This window comes from Macaca thibetana, chromosome 14, assembly GCF_024542745.1.
Source record: "Macaca thibetana thibetana isolate TM-01 chromosome 14, ASM2454274v1, whole genome shotgun sequence".
NCBI lineage: Eukaryota > Metazoa > Chordata > Mammalia > Primates > Cercopithecidae > Macaca > Macaca thibetana.
Genome location: NC_065591.1, coordinates 7748830 through 7769168, shown reverse-complemented (window position 1 = coordinate 7769168; position 20339 = coordinate 7748830). Strand labels below are relative to the sequence as shown.

Below are 20339 nucleotides of genomic sequence, written 5' to 3'. Positions count from 1 at the left end.
CAGGCGCCTGTAGTCCCACCTGCTTGTGAGGCTGAGGCAGGAGAATGGCGTGAACCCGGAAGGCGGAGCTTGCGGTGAACTGAGATCATGCCACTGCACTCCAGCCTGGGCGACAGAGCGAGACTCTGTTTCAAAATAATAATAATAATAATTTTAAAAAATCTCAAGGGCTGGGTGCAATGGTCCATGCCAGCAATCCCAGCACTCTTGGGAGGCGGATGGATTACTTGAGCTTAGGAGTTCAAGACCAGTCTGGGCAACATGGTGAAACCCGATTTCTACTAATAATACAAAAATTAGTCAGGCATGGTGGGACATGCCTGTAATCCCAGCTACTGGGGGGGTCTGAAGCACAAGAATCACTTGAACCCAGGAGGTGGAGATTGCAGTGCGCCGAGATTGTGCCACTGCACGCCAGCCTGGCTGACAGAGTGCAACTCTGTCTCAGAAACAAACAAGAAAAAGCTTTTAAAAAAGAAATCTCACCAGGTGCGGTGGTTCACACCTGTAATCCCAGCACTTTGGGAGGCTGAGGTGGGCAGATCACCTGAAGTCGGGAATTGCAGACCAGCCTGATCAACATGGAGAAACCCCTGTCTCTACTAAAAAAACACAAAATTAGCCGGGTGTGGTGGCACATGCTTGTAATCCCAGCTACTTGGGAGGTTGAGGCAGGAGAATCGCTTGAACCTGGGAGGCAGAGGTTGCAGTGAGCCAAGATCGCACCATTGCATTCCAGCCTGGGCAACAAGAGCAAAACTCTCTCATAAATAAATAAATAGCAGAAATTGGGTGACTCCAAAGCCTGTGTCTTTCTGCTACCATAGGGAGAAGGGAGAACAAGACACCAGGAGGTCCTTTTTTTTTTTTGAGACAAAGTCTTGCTCTGTCACCCAGGCTGAAGTGCAGTGGTGCCATCTCGGCTCACGGCAACCTCTGCCTCCTGGGTTCAAGCAATTCTCTTGCCTCAGCCTCTCAAGTAGCTGGGATTACAGGTGTGCGCCACCATGCCCAGCTAATTTTTGTATGTTTAGTAGAGATGGGGTTTTGCCATGTTATCCAGGCTGGTCTTGAACTCCTGACCTCTGGTGATCCACTCGCCTCAGCCTCACAAAGTGCTGGGATTACAAGTGTGAGCCACCGTGCCCCGCCAGGAGGTCGTTTTTGACATTGGTTCCATCTCATCTTCTGCCATGGCCCTGTGCTCACTGCCTATTCATAGAGCCCCACAGACCCACTTTGCCCCCACCATTAAAGTCTTCTGTCCTGTAGACTCCTAATTGCTGTCACCTTTTAAACATGAACTCAGCTAAGAGACTACACCATTGGCCTGGGGGGAAAGAAAAAGAGAAAGCAAATTGGGCAACTGCTATGTGCTGAGCAGCCCAATCACTGCGCCCAGCAGGGGGTCTCCCATACCTCCTCTCATTAATGACCACAAAGACCCCCTAAATCTCCCGGCTCATGCCCAGGCTGGTCTCCAACTCCTGAGCTCAAGCGATTCGCTCACCTCAGCCTCACAAAGTGGTAGGATTATAGGCGTGAGCCACTGTGCCTGGCCACCACAATCAATTTTAGAATATTTTCATCACCCCTAGAATAAACCCCATACCCGTTAGCGGTCACTCATTTCCCCCAACCTTGCCCGGCCCCTAGTAACCATTAATCTAATTTTTATTTCGATGAATTTGCCTATTCTGGATATTTCATATAAATAGAATCATCCAGTATGTGATCTTTTGTGTCTGGCTTCTTTCATTCAGCATGATTTTTTTGTTTGTTTTTTTGTTTTGTTTTGCTTTTTTTGAGATGGAGTCTCACTCTGTTGCCCAGGCTGGAGTGCAGTGGTGTGATCTCTGCTCACTGCAACCCCTGCCTCCCAGGTTCAAGGGATCCTCCTGCCTTAGCCTTCTAAGTAGCTGGGACTACAGGCATGCGCCACCAGACCCAGATAATTTGTATATTTTTGGTAGAGACGGGGTTTCACCATGTGGACCAGGCTGGTCTCAAACTCCTGACCTCAGGTGATCTGCCAGCCTCAGCCTCCCAAAGGGCTGGGATTACAGCCGTGAGCCACCGCACCCGGCCTCCATGTTGTCCTTTTTATTATTACTATTGCTATCCTAGTGTGTGTGCAGTGGTATCTTACTGTGGTTTTGATTTGCATGCCTTTAGTAAATACGATATTGAGCATCTTTTTATGTGTTTATTGGCCATTTGCATATCTTCTTTGGAGAAACGTCTATTCAAATCCTTCACCAATGTAAAAATTGAGTTATTTGCCTTTCTTAATTGTTAAGATTTATATATTCTAGATATGATCTCCTTAATCAGGTTTATGATCACAGATATTTTCTTCCATTCTGTGTCTTTCACTTGCTTGATGGTGTCCACAGAAGCACAAGTCTTACATTTTGATCTACCACTTATTAACTGTAAGACCTGAGCAGGCCAGATGTGGTGGCTCACACCTGTAATCTCAGCACTTTGGGAGGCTAAAGTGGGAGGATGGCTTGAGCTTAAGAGTTCCAGGCTAGAGAGAGTCATGATTGCACCACTGCACTCCAGCCTGGATGACAGAAAGGCACCTGGTCTCTAAGAGATTTTGAGTAAATTACCCTGCTTCTCTGAGCATTTCTCACCTGTAAAGTGAGCATCATGATGTCTTGTAGGTATAGGATAAAACTATAATGAGGTGAGAAACACAAAGCCCAGATCACAGGGCTTGGGTAGGCTCAGGTAGAATCTATACTTAGCCGAGAATCTCATGGGAGGAAGGGAATGTCTCTGAGGGTGCAGGTCATGGGTGATCCACAGGCCTCCCCATGCCTCTTTCCCCCATTATTTCCACTGTATGTGTTTATTGGCTCTGTCTGAATCTACTCCTAATTTCCTGATTGCTTCTTCTTCAGTGCCTAGCACTGTACCACACCCACAGACAATGTACATCAAATATATGATGGATGAATGAATGAATGAAAAGGAAATGAAATCTCCCACCCAAGGTTGCACTCCAGCCTGGGCAACAGAGCAAGACTCTAGCTCAAAAATATCTACATATTTTTTAAGAAACTCAAAAAATTAGCCAGGTGCGGTAGTAAGCAGCTGTAGTCCCAGCTACTCAGGAGGCTGAGGTAGGAGGATTGCTTGAGCCCAAGAGTTCAAGCTGCAGTGAGCTATGATCAGGCCACTGCACTCCAGCTTGGGCAACAGAGCAAGACCCCATCTCTAAAATTAAAAAAAAAAAAAAAAAAAAAATCCAGGTGCTGTGGCTCACTCCTGTAATCCCAGCACTTTGGGAGGCTGAAGCAGGTGGATCGCCTGAGCTCAGGAGTTTGAGACCAGCCTGGCCAACATGGTGAAACCCCCTCTCTACTAAAAATACAAAAAAGAGCCAGGTGTGGTGGCAGGTGGCTGTAGTCCCAGCTACTCAGGAGGCTGAGGCAGGAGAATCGCTTGAACCAGAGAGGGAGGTTGCAGTGAGCCAAGATCATACCACTGCACTCCAGCCTGGGAAACAGAGTGACACTCTGTCTCAAAAAAAAAAAAAAAAAAATTAAAAAATTAAAAAATTGTTAACACTTGTCCCCACGGCAGGAAACTGAGATATTGGAGGTGGGTATGGGAAGGCTTACTTTTCAGTACACATCCTGGTATATTTTGTACACATCCTGGTATATTTTGTACCATGTGCATCTAATTGGTAAATATTTAATTAATTTTAGTCTTCCTAATAGTGTTTGAGAACTAAAAGAGGTGACAATTTAATGTAGTGTAATAGGAATGCTAAAGTGAGTTGTTCCAAAGATCAACTTTGCCTCTGTCTGACCTTTCCCACTACAATGAACTCCAAGGTCTCAGTTCTTTTGATCTAGGAGATTTGGGTTGTATTGTGCAAGGCTTGACATAATGGGACTACTAGGCTTGGGGATACTTTTATGAGAATTTCACTAAGAAAACAATAGTTTTAGTCTCAATCCCTTCATAGTTGGAAGCATAATGTTCCTGAACCCCCTCTGCTCCCAGAGATAGACAAATATTTCTTCTTCCAAAGCAGTAAAGAGGTCTAGATGAGCTGCTGGCCATTTGGGGGTGAGGGAGGCATTTGAGGGCACTGGGCCTGGTCAAGGCGTAATAGGGGTATTCCCAGGAGCTACTAAAGGCTGGCTGACTGATGGGGATCCTTCAGGGCCGAGACCAGGTGGCGAACCCGCCGCTGCTGTTGCAGCCAATAGAGCATCTCCACTTTGTCACTCTTCATCTTGTCCAGGTAGCGCCGCCCCTTGAAGATCACTGGCTCGCCAAAGATTAACTCAATCTCCTCCAGGAGAGAAGCCAAAGAAGACTCCATTAAGTTGAGCTTCCTGTGGAGATGGCTTCGGATCTGATCCTCCTCCAGGAAGTGACTGGAGCTCAAGTTGGTCTTTTTGAAGAAGCGGTTGGGGTTGGAAGCTTGTCCCTCAAACCACTCTAGTCTCGCCAGCAACGCCTCCCGCAGCCGGATGGGCTTCAGGGCTCGCTCCCAGGCATTCACCAATGAAGGCAGCTGTCTCAGGCGGGCTTTGGAACTGTATTTAATGACCATGTCCACCTGGTCCTTGTCGGGGACCTCAAGCACAGACCACAGTTGTTCCAGACGCTTCTGCAGGCTCAGGATTTTGTGAGATTCTCCCAGGTGGGTGGTCTTCCCAGCTCCTAGCCTGTGCTCTAGCACGGTGTTCCAATCCCACTCTCCTGGCACAAAGTCTGGTTCTTCATCTTCTAGCAATGGGGGAGGGTGCTGAATCTCTAGGGACTCTCTGACAGGAGCCACAATCTCCACAGGAACCTCTTCTTCATGCATTTGAAAGATGACATGAAGGAAATCTGTTTCATGGTTGGTGAGGTACTTGAAGTAGTCATCCACAGACAAGGTGGTTTTCCACGAGTTCATCAAGGAGGCCTTGTTTGACCACTTCTCCCAGCTTTTGGTAGCTTGGGGTGATGGGAGGGAGGGCATCATCTCAGTATTGGACTGTAAAGTGTTTGCTCTCTGGGAGTAAAGTCCAACCAGCTCAGGGTTGATGATTTGAGACTGTTTTTCTTGACGTAGAAAGGCTGAGGACAGGAAGGTCGACCAGTCTTTATCTGCTGCAGGCTCAACTAGGGGCCCTTGATCGAAATGTAAGTGGTCAGAAGAGACATGGCTCATCAACTCCTTGTAGACCTCCCTGGTAGTACTGCCAACGAAGTTATCAATATCCATTTTTTCAATGGCTTTGGGATCCAGTTCACCAGCCAGATGGTTATACAGGGCTCCGGCCCCCTCAATGTGGAAAGAGTCTAAGAAGTTTCTATCAGAGACCCGTACGGCAGCCGCCTGGACCACGACCTCATTTCTAAGCTTCAAAGTAATGGTCACTGGTTGTGGGTGAAGTGGAAAGGATTTGGGGGGCTGGGGGTCCCACTGCCCAGAGGTTTCTTCCTCCTGGAGGTTCCTCAACATCTTCTCCAGCTCCTCCAGGTGATGCCCTGCAGCTGGGTGACGGGTCACAACCCCAAGGAGAGGAGGCAGGCCTGAGTCCAGTGGTGGGTAGCGAGTCCCCTCCAACTTCATCTTCTTTATCAACTGCTTCAGATCCTCAGCCACGATGTGCCCAGTCAGCTCTGGTTTGCTCTCTGTAGCCAAGACCAGCGGGGTTAAGGGGCGAGATCGGAGTGGAGGAAGGCCCAACTCATCTGCCAGCCTCCAGCCCTCACGCAGGGAGGGCATGGATTGGCCTCTCCGGAGCTCAGAGTAGAAAGGCAAGGGGGAAGCCCTGCTGGTGGGGGCCACAGGATAGCTGCGCAGCGACACCATCTGTGAGGAACTGATGTCGATTTCTCTCTTCTTTCCTATGGAGGGTGGCCAGTGGAGAGGCTTTTTCCTCTTCAACCGAGGGATGGACTTCAATTCCTTCACTGGATCCATCTTTCCTGGCTCATTGAGAAACTCTGGTGGACGGCTGAGTTGGATGAGGTAGTTCAGGTTGAGGTTAGAGCACTGCACTTGGGCGAAGCCAGTGCTGTGAGGCCAGGGGATAGGGCACAACTTGAATGTCCCAGCGGGGCAGACAGGGCGCAGCTTGTCCACACCTCCAGAGGCCTGCTCTGCCCTCAGCAGGGCCTGGAAGTCGGTGAGCAGGCCACGGTAGACGTCGGGACTAGTGAGGAAGAGTGTGCAGTCCCTGGCAAGGCTGGCCGCCAACCGGGTGAGCGTGGCTGATTCAGTGAAGACCCCTCTGGGGGTCGACATGGTCACCAACAGGTGCAAGTAGCGCAAGAAGAGCTGTTCACTGCTCAGCAGCACGTAAGCCTCGAGCCGCTTCCGCAGCTTGTGGTTGTTTTTGTGGCTCAGACTAAGTTCGGCGGGCGGCTCCCGCCAATTGCACTTCAGCTCGTCCAGGATGACCTTGATGAGACGTAGTCGAGCCTCAGGAGGCACTCGCGCTGCCATCCCACTGCTGGAAAGCAGCTTGGCCACCTGGCTGCACAGAGACGCCACCGTCAGCTTCGCGAGAGGGAAGGACTGTAGAATCCGGCCCTCCTGCTTGGGGCGCTTCTGAGGCTCTGGGGACGTCGCCCTAGTGGGGAAGAGCGACAGCGGACGCAGCAACCGGTGGTAAAACCGCTGGAGCTCAGGCTTGTGCTTCGGAGGCTCCATCTTACGGCCTGCGGCTGCCACCGTCGGCTAACAGAAAGCGGAGTGGTTACTAAGGCAACCAGGAGCCCGAGGGCCCGAGTGCGCCTGCGCGGCCGCCACCCGGCGACTGACGGGGCAGGGCCTTGCGTGCGCACGCACTAGGAGGCGGAGTTAAGGGTGTCTTTCGAGGGCCAGTCCCCGCGACACCGCGCTGGTTGGTGCTCCTGCGCCTGAAGAGTTCTGCGTTTCGGGCTGGTGACTGGGTCCAGAATGGCTTCGGACTCGGGGAACCAGGGGACCCTCTGCACGGTGAGGGTTGAGGCTTCGTGTAGAGCCTCGCCGGGCAGAGAGCCTCGGCCCCTGGGGTGATCGTTACCTTGGGTCTAAGAGGGGAAGGAGTGAGCACTTGGGTTGGGGCCTGGGGCCACGGGATGAAACTAGCATGCGAGGGTAGCAGGGGCCCTGCGTGAGTGTTGAGGGAGTGACTCCCATGGCCCTGGAATGGTCATGAGAGTCATAAAGAAGGTGCTTGAAGAGGGATTACGTGGGGGCTTGTTCCCAGACCTTGGAGTGGTCATAGGGTAGGTAGGTGGTGAAACAAAGTCATACCAACGCACTTCCCCAGCGATCATCGGTCGGTCCCTGCTGCCCTTGCAGTTGGAGTTCGCGGTGCAGATGACCTGTCAGAGCTGTGTGGACGCGGTGCGCAAGTCCCTGCAAGGGGTGGCAGGTAAGAACAGGGTAAACTTTTCTGCGGACAGTCCAGAGGCCTCTAGGAGGGACCAGGCGAATCTATTAGACGAACCTTACTCCCATTTTACAGATGCAGAAACTGAACCCCAGAGAGTGGAAGGAATGTTCTCAGAGTTACACACAGACCTGGAGGGAGAGCCTAGAGTACAGCTGTCCAGCTTGCCCTGACAGGTTCTAACTGCCTGTCTTACTGTCCTGAACCTCACGTGCCCCAGAGACTGAGGAGCTAGGCTGAAGGAGTTCCTTGGAAAACAGGCAGTTTTTGCTTGGGAAACAACATAATCTTGACAAAGCAAACAGCAGTGCTGGCCTTATACCATCCTGAGTAGCTTCTGGTTCTTAAAAGGCCAGCTGGTCTGTAGGTGACCTGGCACAATTAGAAAGATCTGGAAAGGTAGAGCCACCAGCATGGCTCTGGGAACTGGCTTCCTTTGATTCTGTTAAGTGTTCATCCAGGCCAGGCTTAGTGGCTCATGCCTGTAATCCCAACACTGGGACGCCGAAGTGGGTGGATTGCTCAAGTCCAGGAGTTTGAGACCAGCCTGAGCAACATGGTGAAAACTCTTCTCTATAAAAAATACAAAAATTAGCTGGGCATCATGGTGTGCACCTGTAGTCCCAGCTACTAGGGAGGCCGAGGCAGGAGGATCACTTGAGCTCAGGAGGTGGAGGCTGCAGTGAGTTGGATTGCGCCAGTGCACTCCAGGCTGGGTGACAAAGTGAGACCCTGTCTCAAAAAAAGAAAAAGTCATTTGGCAGGTATGGACCAGACACTGGGGTTTTTTAGGGAGAAGAGTTCACACGGGTATCAGGCACATCCCCTACACTCAGGTGGAAATAAGCATGTAAGCGTTGCCTGGGTGGCATTCACAGAATGCTTCATGGGAAGAGCAGTCCTGAGAGGGAATGAGATGAGATGGCTTCTGAACCTGGGACCTTGGTAGTGGTGGACTTTGTAAAGTGGTTAGGGGTGTGAGCTCTAGAGTTCAAACCCCCTCTTTGCCACTTAATGGCACTAAGACTTCATGCGTGTTACTTTTTGTGTTTCTGTTTCTTCCGTATTAAATGGGGGATGATAATAGAAGCTACTCTGGAGGATTGTCTTGAAGAGTAACCGAGTTAATACAAAAAAAGCACTTAGAAAAGTCTTTGGCATGTAGTAACAGCCCAGTCAATCCTAGGGGATTATGAGAGGAAGGGCTTACAGGTGGTGATCTGGATGGAAGGAGGCTGGAGGGGGCAATGGTGAAGCTGGGTTTGCTTAGACTATGTGTTTTGGGGTGGTGAGTGAGCCCTCCACTTCCTGTACAACTTGCTTGCCAGGAGAGCAGACAGTTGGCCTTTCTCTTGGACCCGGCTCAGTTTTCAGCCCTCAGCGTGTTTCTTAGGCACCAGATAAAGACTTCTGGTGACTCTGTGTTTTCTGGTCTGGCTTGGCTTTCTCATGGGGCCCAGCAAGGAAGTTGTAGTTTTCTAGAATGCACACACACAGAGAAAGAGAGTTGCCATCTCAGGAGGCCTGGGGGAAGGCCTTCTCAGGAGATAAGCAGGAGGAGCACCCAGCCAAAGGCTCACCCCCTAGAATCTCTGTCACTTGCCCTGGTGTTCTCTGTGGCCTTCTGTTTTCTCCCTCATTGGGCTCTGAGCCAACCAAGGGTGGGCCTGGCCACATTCCAAGGTCTGCCAGTCTTAAGGAGCAAACTGAATGGCTGCTTAGCTAAGGAACCAGCCTCCCTCTTGGTTCAGACTCAGTCAAGAATTCAGGAGGTGCATAGTGACAAGGAGCTTCCCACTTCAGGAGCAGAGAATCAGCTCTTCTCTGGAGACCCCAGGGTCTGGGAACTCTCCTATGCCGAATCCTGTCATCAGGACATCTTATCTGCTGTGTGTCCAAAACATACTTAGGCCTCCACACTGCTGCAGGCCACCCCGCCTTTCCCTAGCCTGTGTAAGAACCTCATCCTTTGATGGGTTCCCCATTGCTTCTGTTGCCCCCTCTAATAGCTTTTGCACATAAAAGCCAGTGTGAGATAGATAGATAGATAGATAGATTTTTTTTTTTTTTTGAGACAGGGTCTTGTTCTGCTCTGTTGCCTGGGCTGGAGTGCAGTGGCACTGTCTCAGCTCCCTGCAGCCTCCACTTCACGGTTCATTTGATTCTCCCACCTCAGCTTCCCGAGTAGTTGGGATTACAGGTGTGCACCACCATGCCTGCCTAATTTTTGTACTTTTACTAAAGATGGAGTTTTGCCATGTTGGCAAGGCTGGTATCGAACTCCTGGCCTCATGTGATCCACCTGCCTCAACTTCCCAAACTGCTGGGATTATAGGTGTGAGCCACCACACCCGGCAGACAACTGACTTCGAGACCTGCCTGGTCAACATGGTGAAACCCTGTCTCCACTAAAAATATTCAAAAAAATTAGTCAGACATGGGGGCGCATGTCAGTAGTCCTACCTACATGGGAAGCTAAGGCAGGAGAATTGCTTGAACCCAGGAGGCAGAGGTTGCAGTGAGCCAAGATCGTGCCACTGTGCTCCAGCCTAGGTGACAAAGCAAGGCTCCATCTCAAAAATAAAAAAATATATCATTCATGTATTATAAAAATCACCCATTTAGGCCAGGCGCAGTGGCTCACACCTGTAGTCCCAACAATTTGGGAGGCCAAGGCGGGTGGATCACTTGTGCTCAGGAGTTGGGGACCAGCCTCTGGGCAACATGGTGAAACCTCGTCTCTACTAAAAATACAAAAAATTAGCCGGGTGTGGTGGCGCATGTCTGTAGTGCCAGCTATTTTGGAGGCTGAGACAGAAGAATTGCCTGAACCTAGGAGGTGGAGATTGCAGTGAGCCGAGATTGTGCCATTACGCTCCAGCCTGGGCGACAGAGCGAGACTCTGTCTCAAAAAAAAAAAAAAAAAAAAAAAAAAAAATCACCCATTTAAAGGATACACTTCATCTGTTTGTAGTATTTTCAGAGTTGTGCAACCATCTCTCCACTGTCAGTTTTACATTTTAATCACTTCATAAAGAAATCCTAGGCCGGAGCCAGGTCTGATGGCTCATGCCCTGTAATCTCAGTACTTTGGGAGACTGAGGCAGGCAGATGACCTGAGGTTAGGAGTTCAAGAGCTGCCTGGCCAACATAGTGAAACCCCGTGTCTATTAAAAGAAAAAAATACAAAAAAATTAGCCAAACGTGGTGGTGGTGTGTGCCTGTGGTACCAGCTACTCCAGAGGCTGAGGCAGGAGAATCACTTAAACCAGGGAGGTGGAGGTTTCAGTGAGCTGAGATTGTGCCACTGCACTCCAGCCTAGGTGACAGAGCGAGACTCCATCTCAAAAAAATTAAAAAAATAAAATAAAAAATAGAGACAGAAAATAGATTGGTGGCAGGGGTGGGTGGCAGAATAGGAGGGTGATAGCTAAGGGATTTAGGATTTCCTTTTATTTTATTTTATTTTATTTTATTTTATTTTATTTCAGAGACAGAGTCTCACTTTTTCACCCAGGCTGGAGTGCAGTGGTGCAATCTCGGCTTACTGCAACCTCCGCCTCCTGGGTTCAAGCAATTCTTGTGCCCCAGCCTCCCAAGTAGCTGGGACTACAGGTGCGCACCCCCATGTCTGGCAAATTTCTATATTTTTGGTAGAGACAGGGTTTCACCATGTTGGCCAGGTTGGTCTCAAACTCCTGACCTCAGGTGATCCACAGACCTCGCCCTCCCAAACTGCTGGGATTACAGGCGTGAGCCACCGCACCCGGCCTATTTTGTTCTCTTTTTTTTGTTGTCGTTGTTTTTCCGTGATGGAGTCTTGCTCTGTCACCCAGGCTGGAGTGCATTGGCATGGTGGCTCATAACTGTAATCCTAGCACTTTGGGAGGCCGAGGTGGGTGGATCACCTGAGGCCAGGGGTTCGAGACCATCCTGGCCAACATGGTGAAACCCCATCTCTATTAAAAATACAATAATTAGCCGGACATGGTGGTGTATGCTTGTAATCCCAGCTACTTGGGAGGCTGAGACAAGAGAATTGCTTGAATCTGACAGGTGGAGGTTGCAGTGAGCCAAGATCCTGCCACTGCACTCCAGTCTGAGCAACAGAGTGAGACTCTGTCTAAAAAACAAACAAAAAAAAATTTAAGCTATCTCCTATGGGAAGGATATTTTCTGTCTCTGTGGATTTGCCTGTTCTAGACATCTCAGGTACATGGCATTATATATGTGGCTTTGTGACTGGCTTTCACGTAGCATAATGTTTCAAGGTCCGTCCATGTTGTAGCATGCATCAGCACTTCGTTCCTGAATAGTATTTCATTGTATGGATACTACATTTTATCTGTTCCTTAGTTGATGGACATTTGGGTTATTTTTATCTTTTGGCTATTGTGAATAATGCTGCTATGGATAGCCCACTTTAAAAAAGAAAAAAATACGGCTTTAAAAAGAATTATGTATGTTTCCAAAGTTATAAATAATGCCTGGCGAGTATTAGGACTCACATAAATCCTGGGGGCAAGGTGGCATTATCCCAATTTGTATGAAAAGAAACAGACTCAGAAATGAGGAGGCTTACTCAGGGTTACACAGTTACAAGGTAGCTTGCCTCTGGCCATGGGAAGTTTGGTGGAAATGGGGATGGAGAATTGCTGTCTGTTTCTCTGTTTCCTGCTGCCAGCACTGGGTGCCAGCCTCTGTTGCCCTCTTCCCTCTCTCTCTTGCCAGGTGTCCAGGATGTGGAGGTGCACTTGGAGAATCAGATGGTCTTGGTACACACCACTCTGCCCAGCCAGGAGGTGCAGGCTCTCCTGGAAGGCACGGGGCGGCAGGCAGTACTCAAGGGCATGGGCAGCGACCAGTTGCGTGAGTGACCACTATGGCCTTGGCCCCTCTGGGAGGGAGGTGGCTCAGAGCTGGTACAAATCTAACCATAGGATTCTCGGGCTCTGGGTTGGCGTGGCTTTGATGAAGGTGTGAAAATTATGAGAGACTCCCTGCCCTTGCCGAGCTGCTGAAGAGGTGTGCTGGGTGAGGTGGCAAGCCAACCCAAGTACCTAATACCTTGCAGATAATCTGGGGGCAGCAGTGGCCATCCTGGGAGGGCCTGGCACCGTGCAGGGGGTGGTGCGCTTCCTACAGCTGAGCCCTGAGCGCTGCCTCATCGAGGGAACTATTGACGGCCTGGAGCCTGGGCTGCATGGACTCCATGTCCATCAGTACGGGGACCTCACAAACAACTGCAACAGGTGAGTTGTCCAAAGTCTCCCCAGTAGCATCCTCAGCTACACATTTTCACACTTGCCCCTCACCAATACTCTGTGAGGCACATACACACAGGCACAACCTCCAGATGAGGAAACTGAGGCTCACGGAGGTTAAATGACTTGCCAAAGGTCCAGAGCAGGTAAAAGGTAGAGTTGGGATTTGAGTCAAGATCTGACTTTGGCTGGGCACAGTAGCTCACACCTGTAATCCTAGTACTTTGAGAGGCCAAGGTGGGCGGATCACCTGAGGTCAGGAGTTCAAGACCAGCCTGGCCAACATGGTGAAACCCCATCTCTACTAAAAATACAAAAAAAATTAGCCGAGCGCAGTGGCACATGCCTGTAATCCCAGCTACTGGGGAGGCTGAGGCAGGAGAATCAATTGAACTCAGGAGGTGGAGGTTGTGGTGAGCTGAGATTGCACCACTGCTCTCCAGCTCAGGGGCGACAGGGCAAAACACTGTCTCAAGAAAAAAAAAATGTGATGTTGCAGGTCCTGCTTGTAACCACCTTACTGCCTCTGAGATGGAAGGGGACTTCTGGACACAGGAAAGGAAGGGTCCCCATGCCATGGTGTTAGTTATGCTGTGATATAACTAGTTGTTTACTCATCTGTGACTCCCCCGAGCCAGGAGCTTATTGAGGACAGGACCCATGTCTGATTCTTCTCAGTGCCCTCTACCCAAAGCCCAGCACAGAGTAGGCCTGTTTGTTGAATGAATGAATGAATGAATGAAGCAAATATAGATAGGTGAGAGGGTAGAGCACCTGCTCTGTGAGCTGCTTTCCTGCCCACCTGTTTCCTTTCTTTCCTAGCTGTGGGGACCACTTTAACCCTGATGGAGCATCTCATGGGGGCCCCCAGGACTCTGACCGGGTAAGTGTCTGTCTGGTTTTGGGCTTGAGCTGAGAGAGGACCTAGTCTCAGGGGCAGGGCAGGCAACTCTTGGGATCTTAACAGTGTGATTCCTTTTTAGTGGAGTCTTTTCCTCTCACTTTGTTTTGCTGAGTTTGGAAACATTTGTTGACACTTTCTATGATCAAAGACCAGGGGATACAATAGATTACAGCCCCAGTGCCTGACCCAAGGAGCTCACAGTCTCTGGGGGAGATCACTGAATTCCATGGTTTCCAGGCAGTGAGATAATCCTTACAGGAGCCTGCAAGGGGCCCTGGAGCCCAGAGTGAATAATTCATCTGCCTGAGGGGCAGGGGCAGTGGGAGGAAGTAAAATATGGAAGTTGAGGGTTTTACCTAAACTGAAAAGGCTGTCCCTGGCGCTCCCTAACACCCCTGGTCCTGGAGTTTCATTTTTCAGCAGAGAATCATTTCCCAATCTTCAGGGAATTGCGTGTTGCCTTAATGATTTTTTGCCTTATCTGAGTACTAGTTGTATTGTTAGTTACTCAATCATTTGATTTTTTTATTTTATTTTTTGAGACAGAGTTTTGTTCTTATTGCCCAGGCTAGAGTGCAATGACGTGGTCCCAGCTCACTGCAACCTCCGCCTCCCAAGTTCAAACAATTCTCCTGCCTCAGCCTCCCTAGTAGCTGGTACTATAGGTACACACCACCACACCTGGCTAATTTTTGTATTTTTAGTAGAGATGGGGTTTCACCAGGTTGGTCAGGCAGTCTCAAACTCCTGACCTCAAGCGATCCACCCACCTCAGCCTCCCAAAGTGCTGGAATTACAGGTGTGAGCCACTGTACCCGGCTCTGACTGTGCCATTTTCTATCTTGATGGGTTTGCAACCTTGTGCCATAAAGCAAATGAAACCATGGTATGTGTTTCTTAATGAATGTAACTCATTTTTGGACTTTTCACATCTCTGTTACCTATCATGCTTTTCTTTTCTTCTGTTTATTTTCCTTTTCCTTCTTTCTTTCCTTTTTTTTTCCTTTTCTTTCTTTTCTTTTTTGAGATAGGATCTCACTCTGTTGCCCATGCTGGAGTGCAGTGGTGCGATCATGGCTCACTACAGCCTTGAACTCGGGGGCTTAAGCAGTCCTCCCACTTCACCTGATAGCTGGGACCACAAGCATGTACCACCATACCCAGTTAATTTTTTTTTTTTTTTTTTTGTAGAAATAGGGTATTACTCAGTGAAACCCCGTCTCTACTAAAAAATACAAAAAATTAGCCAGGTGTAGTGGTGGGCGCCTGTAGTCCCAGCTGCTCGGGAGGCTGAGGCAGGAGAATGGCATGAACCTGGGAGGCAGAGCTTGCAGTGCGCCGAGATCGTGCCACTGCACTGCAGCCTAGGTGACAGAGCAAGACTCCATCTCAAAAAAAAAAAAAAAAAAAAAACCCCAAAAAAATAGGGTGTTACTATATTCCTCAGGCTGGTCTCAAACTGCTGGGATCAAGCAGTCCTCCCTCCTCAGCCTCCCAGTGTTAGGATTACGAGCATGGCCGGGCGCGGTGGCTCAAGCCTGTAATCCCAGCACTTTGGGAGGCCGAGACGGGTGGATCACGAGGTCAGGAGATCGAGACCATCCTGGCTAACACGGTGAAACCCCGTCTATACTAAAAAATACAAAAAAAAAAAAACTAGCCGGGCGAGGTGGTGGGTGCCTGTAGTCCCAGCTACTTGGGAGGCTGAGGCAGGAGAATGGCGCGAACCTCGGGGGCGGAGCTTGCAGCCTGGGCGACAGAGCCAGACTCCGTGTCCAAAAAAAAAAAAAAAAAAAAAAGGATTACGAGCATGAGCTAATGTGCCTGGCCTCTGTCACATTTCTTTTTTTTTTTCTTTTTCTTTTTTGTATTTTTAGTAGAAACGAGGTTTTGCCATGTTGGCCAGGCTGGACTTGAACTCCCAACCTCAAGTAATCCGCCTGCCTTGGCCTCCCAAAGTGCTAGGATTGCAGGCGTGAACCACCGTGCCCGACCACTCTGTCACATTTCTAATGGTCAAAAGTTTTTACTCCCTGTTCTGGGAAATCGGAGAGGCATTTCTATAGAGTCCATTGCACAGTGCCATGCGTATGCTCAGTGATTAGTAATCTGCTGCTGCTGCAAATCAAATGACTCCAAAGTTAGGAGTTTAAAACAACAAACATATACTGTCTCTGGGGCAGGAATTTGTGTGTGACTTAGCTGGGTGCCTGCAGCTCAGGGTCTCTCTCGGGGCTGCAGTCATCTTAGGGCCCCACGTGGGGAGAATCTGCTTCCAGGTTTGCTCATGTTGCTGTTGGCAGGCCCCAGGTCCTCTGGCTGTTGGCCAGAGACATCAGTTCTTTGCCACGTGGGTCTCTCCCTAGGGCAGCTCACAACTCGGCAGTTGGCTTCCCTCAGAGTGAATGAGCAAGAGAGAGATTGAGATTGGGAGAGGGCGTCCAAGACTCAAGCCACATTCTTTTGTAACCTAATCTTAGAAGTGACACTAGGTCCAGCCCATGCTCAAGGGAGGTGCAAAGCCCTGGAGGCATGGAATAGCAGGGAGTGTTTCTGAAGGGCAGGAGACTGCCTTGTGACCTGTGTTTTCTTCCTGGGCCCCAGGTGGGGCAGGGAATCAGAAGGAGCTGGCATCAAAAGCTATACCTCACTCAACCCCTTAACTTAGACAAGGAAGAACTGAGCAGGAGCTGAGCAGCCAAGGCTACAGTGACTGGCAAGTTGCTGTTGGGTTTTAGCATGTGCTTTTCCCAGATGGAAAAGAATTTCATGTAGGAATTTGCATCCAGCCTAGTTGTCCCTTGCACATCTCCTAACTGATCTCTAAGCTCCCTTCTGTTCTCTCCTCACCTGCTCCAGTCCTTACTTTTCATAGACTGCACTAGAAGGATTGTTCTGAAGCCTGGAGTAACCAGGCCATGCCCCTGCCTGAAACTTGTCTTGGCTCCCAGTGCTTGAGAGTACAAGCTGGGCCTAGCTTCTTAGTGTGGACATTCAATGCCCCACTCCCCCGGCCTGTTGCCCCTGCCTGTGTGCTGAGGAAACAGCCTGGAAAGACTGCCTTTCCCTGAACTCCTGCTGGGTCATGCTTCCAGCCACGCTGTCCAGGCTGCCCCCTGCCTTGAGGCTGCTCCTCAAGCCGGGCACGGTGGCTCATGCCTGCAATCCCAGCACTTTGGGAGGCCACAGCGGATGGGTTACTTGAGGTCAGGAGTTTGAGACCAGCCTGACCAACATGGTGAAACTCTGTCTCTATTAAAAATACAAAAGTTGGCTGGGCGCGGTGACTCAAGCCTGTAATCCCAGCACTTTGGGAGGCCGAGATGGGCGGATCACGAGGTCAGGAGATCGAGACCATCCTGGCTAACACGGTGAAACCCCGTCTCTACTAAAAATACAAAAAAAAAAAAAAACTAGCCGGGTGAGGTGGCGGGCGCCTGTAGTCCCAACTACTCGGGAGGCTGAGGCAGGAGAATGGCGTGAACCCGGGAGGCGGAGCTTGCAATGAGCTGAGATCCGGCCACTGCACTCCAGCCTGGGCAACAGAGCTAGACTTCATCTCAAAAAAAATAAATAAATAAAATAAAAATACAAAAGTTGAGCCTGGCGCGGTAGCTTACGCCTGTAATCCCAGCACTTTGGGAGGCTGAGGCGGGCAGATCACGTGGTCACGAGATTGAGACCATCCTGGCTAACACAGTGAAACCCTGTCTCTACTAAAAATACAAAAAATTAGCTGGGCGTGGTGGCGTGCGCCTGTAGTCCCAGTTACTCGGGAGGCTGAGGCAGGAGAATGGCGTGAACCGGGGAGGTGGAGCTTGTAGTGAGCCAAGGTCACGCCACTGCAGTCCAGCCTGGGTGACAGAGTGAGACTCCATCTCAAAAGAAAAAGAAACAAAAACAAAACAAAACAAAACAAAACAAAACAAAAGTTAGCCAGGCATGGTGGCGTGCATCTGTAGTCCCACCTACTCGGGAGGCTGAGACAGGAGAATCACTTGAACCTAGGAGGTGGAAAGTTGCAGTGAGCCCAGATCGTACCACTGCACTCCAGCCTGGACAACAGAGCCAGACTCTGTCTCAAAAAATAAATAAATTAATTAAAAGACATACAAAAACTAGCCAGGCCTAGTGGTGCGTGCCTGTAATCCCAGTTACTCGGGAGGCTGAGGCAGGAGAATTGCTTGAACCCGGGAAGCACAGATTGCTATGAGCCAAGATCACACCGTTGCATTCCAGCCTGGGCATCGCAGTGAGACTTCATATCAAAACAAAACAAAAACAAACAAGCAAAAAAAAAAAAAAACACTCTTCAGGGCTCTGTATCACCTCGCCCTCCTTGATCTTTCTGCTATTTAAGTCCCCAATGCAGGGCATAACAAAAAGTGCCAGGTGCAGGCAGCAGATGTCCCTCTGGAAAATGAGATAAAGCAGAACTGGCGCTTCTTCCTGCCCATCAGTTGGTGGCACAGTGAGATGCCTGGTTACTCAGCAGCAAGGTCATGGGAGCCTACCCGCACTGGCACAGGCACTTGTTTCTGCCCAAAATGTCAGGTTGGGGACAATTTATTTGCACAGATGTGGGTTTCTGAGGCTCACTAGTAAGGCCTTGTCACCCCAAAACACACCAACTGTTGTATTCACCCTGTGTGTCATGACCCCTAATCTGTTCTGTGTCTGGGTCCCCACCATGTTCTGAGTCCCTGGAGGATGGTGACCTGCATACTGCCCGCCATGCCTGGTACAGTGTGTCTGACCTAGGAGGTGCTCATGGGTGTGTTATGGCATTTTTTCTTACCTTCAAAGCAGAAGGAGGGCAGAGCCAGCTTCTAGGGGCTGGGATGGTCAGGGAAGCCAAGCTTGGCCAACTTAAGCCTATGGGAATTGAAGACAGCCAAGGGCTCACAAAGCCATCAGGAGGCTGCGAAACTGGGCTAACTGGAGGCTGAGAAGCAGCACTGGGCGATGGCCTCACTGGAAAAACAGTCTGGTCTAACAGGAATGACTGCACAGGCAGGGGAAACTTCTACCGGCTCTTTTCAGCCCACTGTCATCCTGCCCAGGATTTCAGTTCCAGGGAGGGAGTGTTCAGATGGTGCAGGACTTCCTGGACCACTTTCCACTTCCAGAGAGGGCCAAGAGAACCTTGTCTGCCCAGTCCTTGGGGAGCTCAGATCCTACCAGACTGGTACCCACAGGAGGAAATGGGTACTTTGGGGAAGCAGGAAGAGGCATCGGAATCAGAAAGTCAGAAGATAGCAGATTGGCACCATGTGGCACACATCCCCTCTATACACACTGGGTCTCATTCCAGCACCGCGGAGACCTGGGCAATGTCCATGCTGATGCTGACGGCTGCGCCATCTTCAGAATGGAGGATGAGAAGCTGAAGGTAAGGTGGAAAAGAAGGCGGGCACCCTTCCTAACAGGGTCCATCGTCTGAGGCTGTCGTCTCTCCTCAAAGGTGTGGGATGTGATTGGCCGCAGCCTGGTTATTGATGAGGGAGAAGATGACCTAGGCCGGGGAGGCCATCCCTTATCCAAGATCACAGGGAACTCTGGGCAGAGGTGAGTGGTGTCGGCCCCTGCAGGAGGCTGTGCTCTGTGGATGGTGCATGAGGAACCCAGGGGTGGGGACCTAAACAAGTACCCACCCTGACCACACATTCTTCTGCAGGTTGGCCTGCGGCATCATTGCACGCTCTGCTGGCCTCTTCCAGAACCCCAAGCAGATCTGCTCTTGCGATGGCCTCACCATCTGGGAGGAGCGAGGCCGGCCCATCGCTGGCAAGGGCCGAAAGGAGTCAGCCCAGCCCCCTGCCCACCTTTGAGCAGGACCTCACCTTGGCTCTGTTGCTGTCCTCCAGGGCGAGCACTTTCCTCTTCCAGAGGGGGCCAGAGGGACCTTGCCTGCCCAGTCTTTGGAGCGCTCAGTACAGGGCAGGAGCTGCTGCGGTGTTCCCTTGGCAAATGAGTTTTATTTTCATTTGGGACTTGGTGTTTTGTGCTTGTCTCTGTGCCCCTTATGGGCTTGGTGAACATAGCTCTGCCTCTTCCCTTTGTATCAGGGCCACCCCTTAGCATTGGAGCCAAACAAACCTGAATTCAAACCCACACACACACTGAAGTCCCCATCTTCCTCCTTGGAGCCATAATGAAGAGCCACCACAGTCAAATTTCTGTTGGTGGCCTGTCCCCTCCCCTCACTATGGCTGATTGGAACCAGAATGGACATCTGACCTGTGGTGGCCCATGCTTTCCCTGAGAAATCAGCAGATCCAGCTTTAGTTTCTTCCTATGGTTGGACCCATAACCTGGGAATATGGGAAGTTTTGGTGGCCCTCTTCTCCCTGCCTTATTGACTGAGCACCAGAAAAAGCCAGTCAGCTAGGAAGGAAGAATGAAGCAGGGAGAACCTAAGAGTTGCTGGAGAATCCCAGTCACTCTGGAGTCCCCTCTCTGAGCCTTTCCTGAGGCCAGCTGCCTCCTGCCTGGGATTGAACAGATGCTCCTGAATCCTCCTAATGCATCCCCCTGTTAAGATAATCTGGCTTGAGGCCGGGCACAGTAGCTCACACCTGTAATCCCAGCACTTCGGAAGGCCAAGGTGGGAGGATCTCTTGAGCCCAGGAGTTTGAGACCAGCCGGGGCAACAGAGTAAGGCCCCATCTCTACAAAAAGTTTTTTTAATTAGCTGGGTGTGATGGTGCATGCTTGTGGTCCCAGCTACTTGGGAGGCTGAGGTGGGAGGATTGCTTGAGC

At 50.3% G+C, this 20339-nt stretch overlaps 4 protein-coding genes across 4 annotated transcripts in view; 1 reads left to right on the top strand and 3 right to left on the bottom strand.

The window, feature by feature from the left end:
- Positions 1-20339, bottom strand: part of MRPL11 (mitochondrial ribosomal protein L11) — a 242991-nt gene that overhangs the window by 153926 nt on the left and 68726 nt on the right. The window lies entirely within an intron of this gene.
- The window catches only part of CTSF (cathepsin F), a 105866-nt gene that overhangs the window by 16808 nt on the left and 68719 nt on the right, over positions 1-20339 (bottom strand).
- Positions 3864-6787, bottom strand: CCDC87 (coiled-coil domain containing 87). The gene has a single exon (XM_050756607.1). It carries the CDS (start codon positions 6680-6682, stop codon positions 4157-4159), a length of 2526 nt encoding a protein of 841 aa, XP_050612564.1. The 5' UTR covers positions 6683-6787; the 3' UTR covers positions 3864-4156.
- CCS (copper chaperone for superoxide dismutase) lies at positions 6486-19570 on the top strand. The gene is made up of 8 exons (XM_050756780.1): positions 6486-6970; positions 7319-7391; positions 12141-12278; positions 12484-12661; positions 13496-13556; positions 18892-18969; positions 19042-19145; positions 19255-19570. The coding sequence occupies exons 1-8, from the start codon at positions 6932-6934 to the stop codon at positions 19406-19408; spliced, it is 825 nt and encodes a 274-aa protein (XP_050612737.1). The 5' UTR covers positions 6486-6931; the 3' UTR covers positions 19409-19570.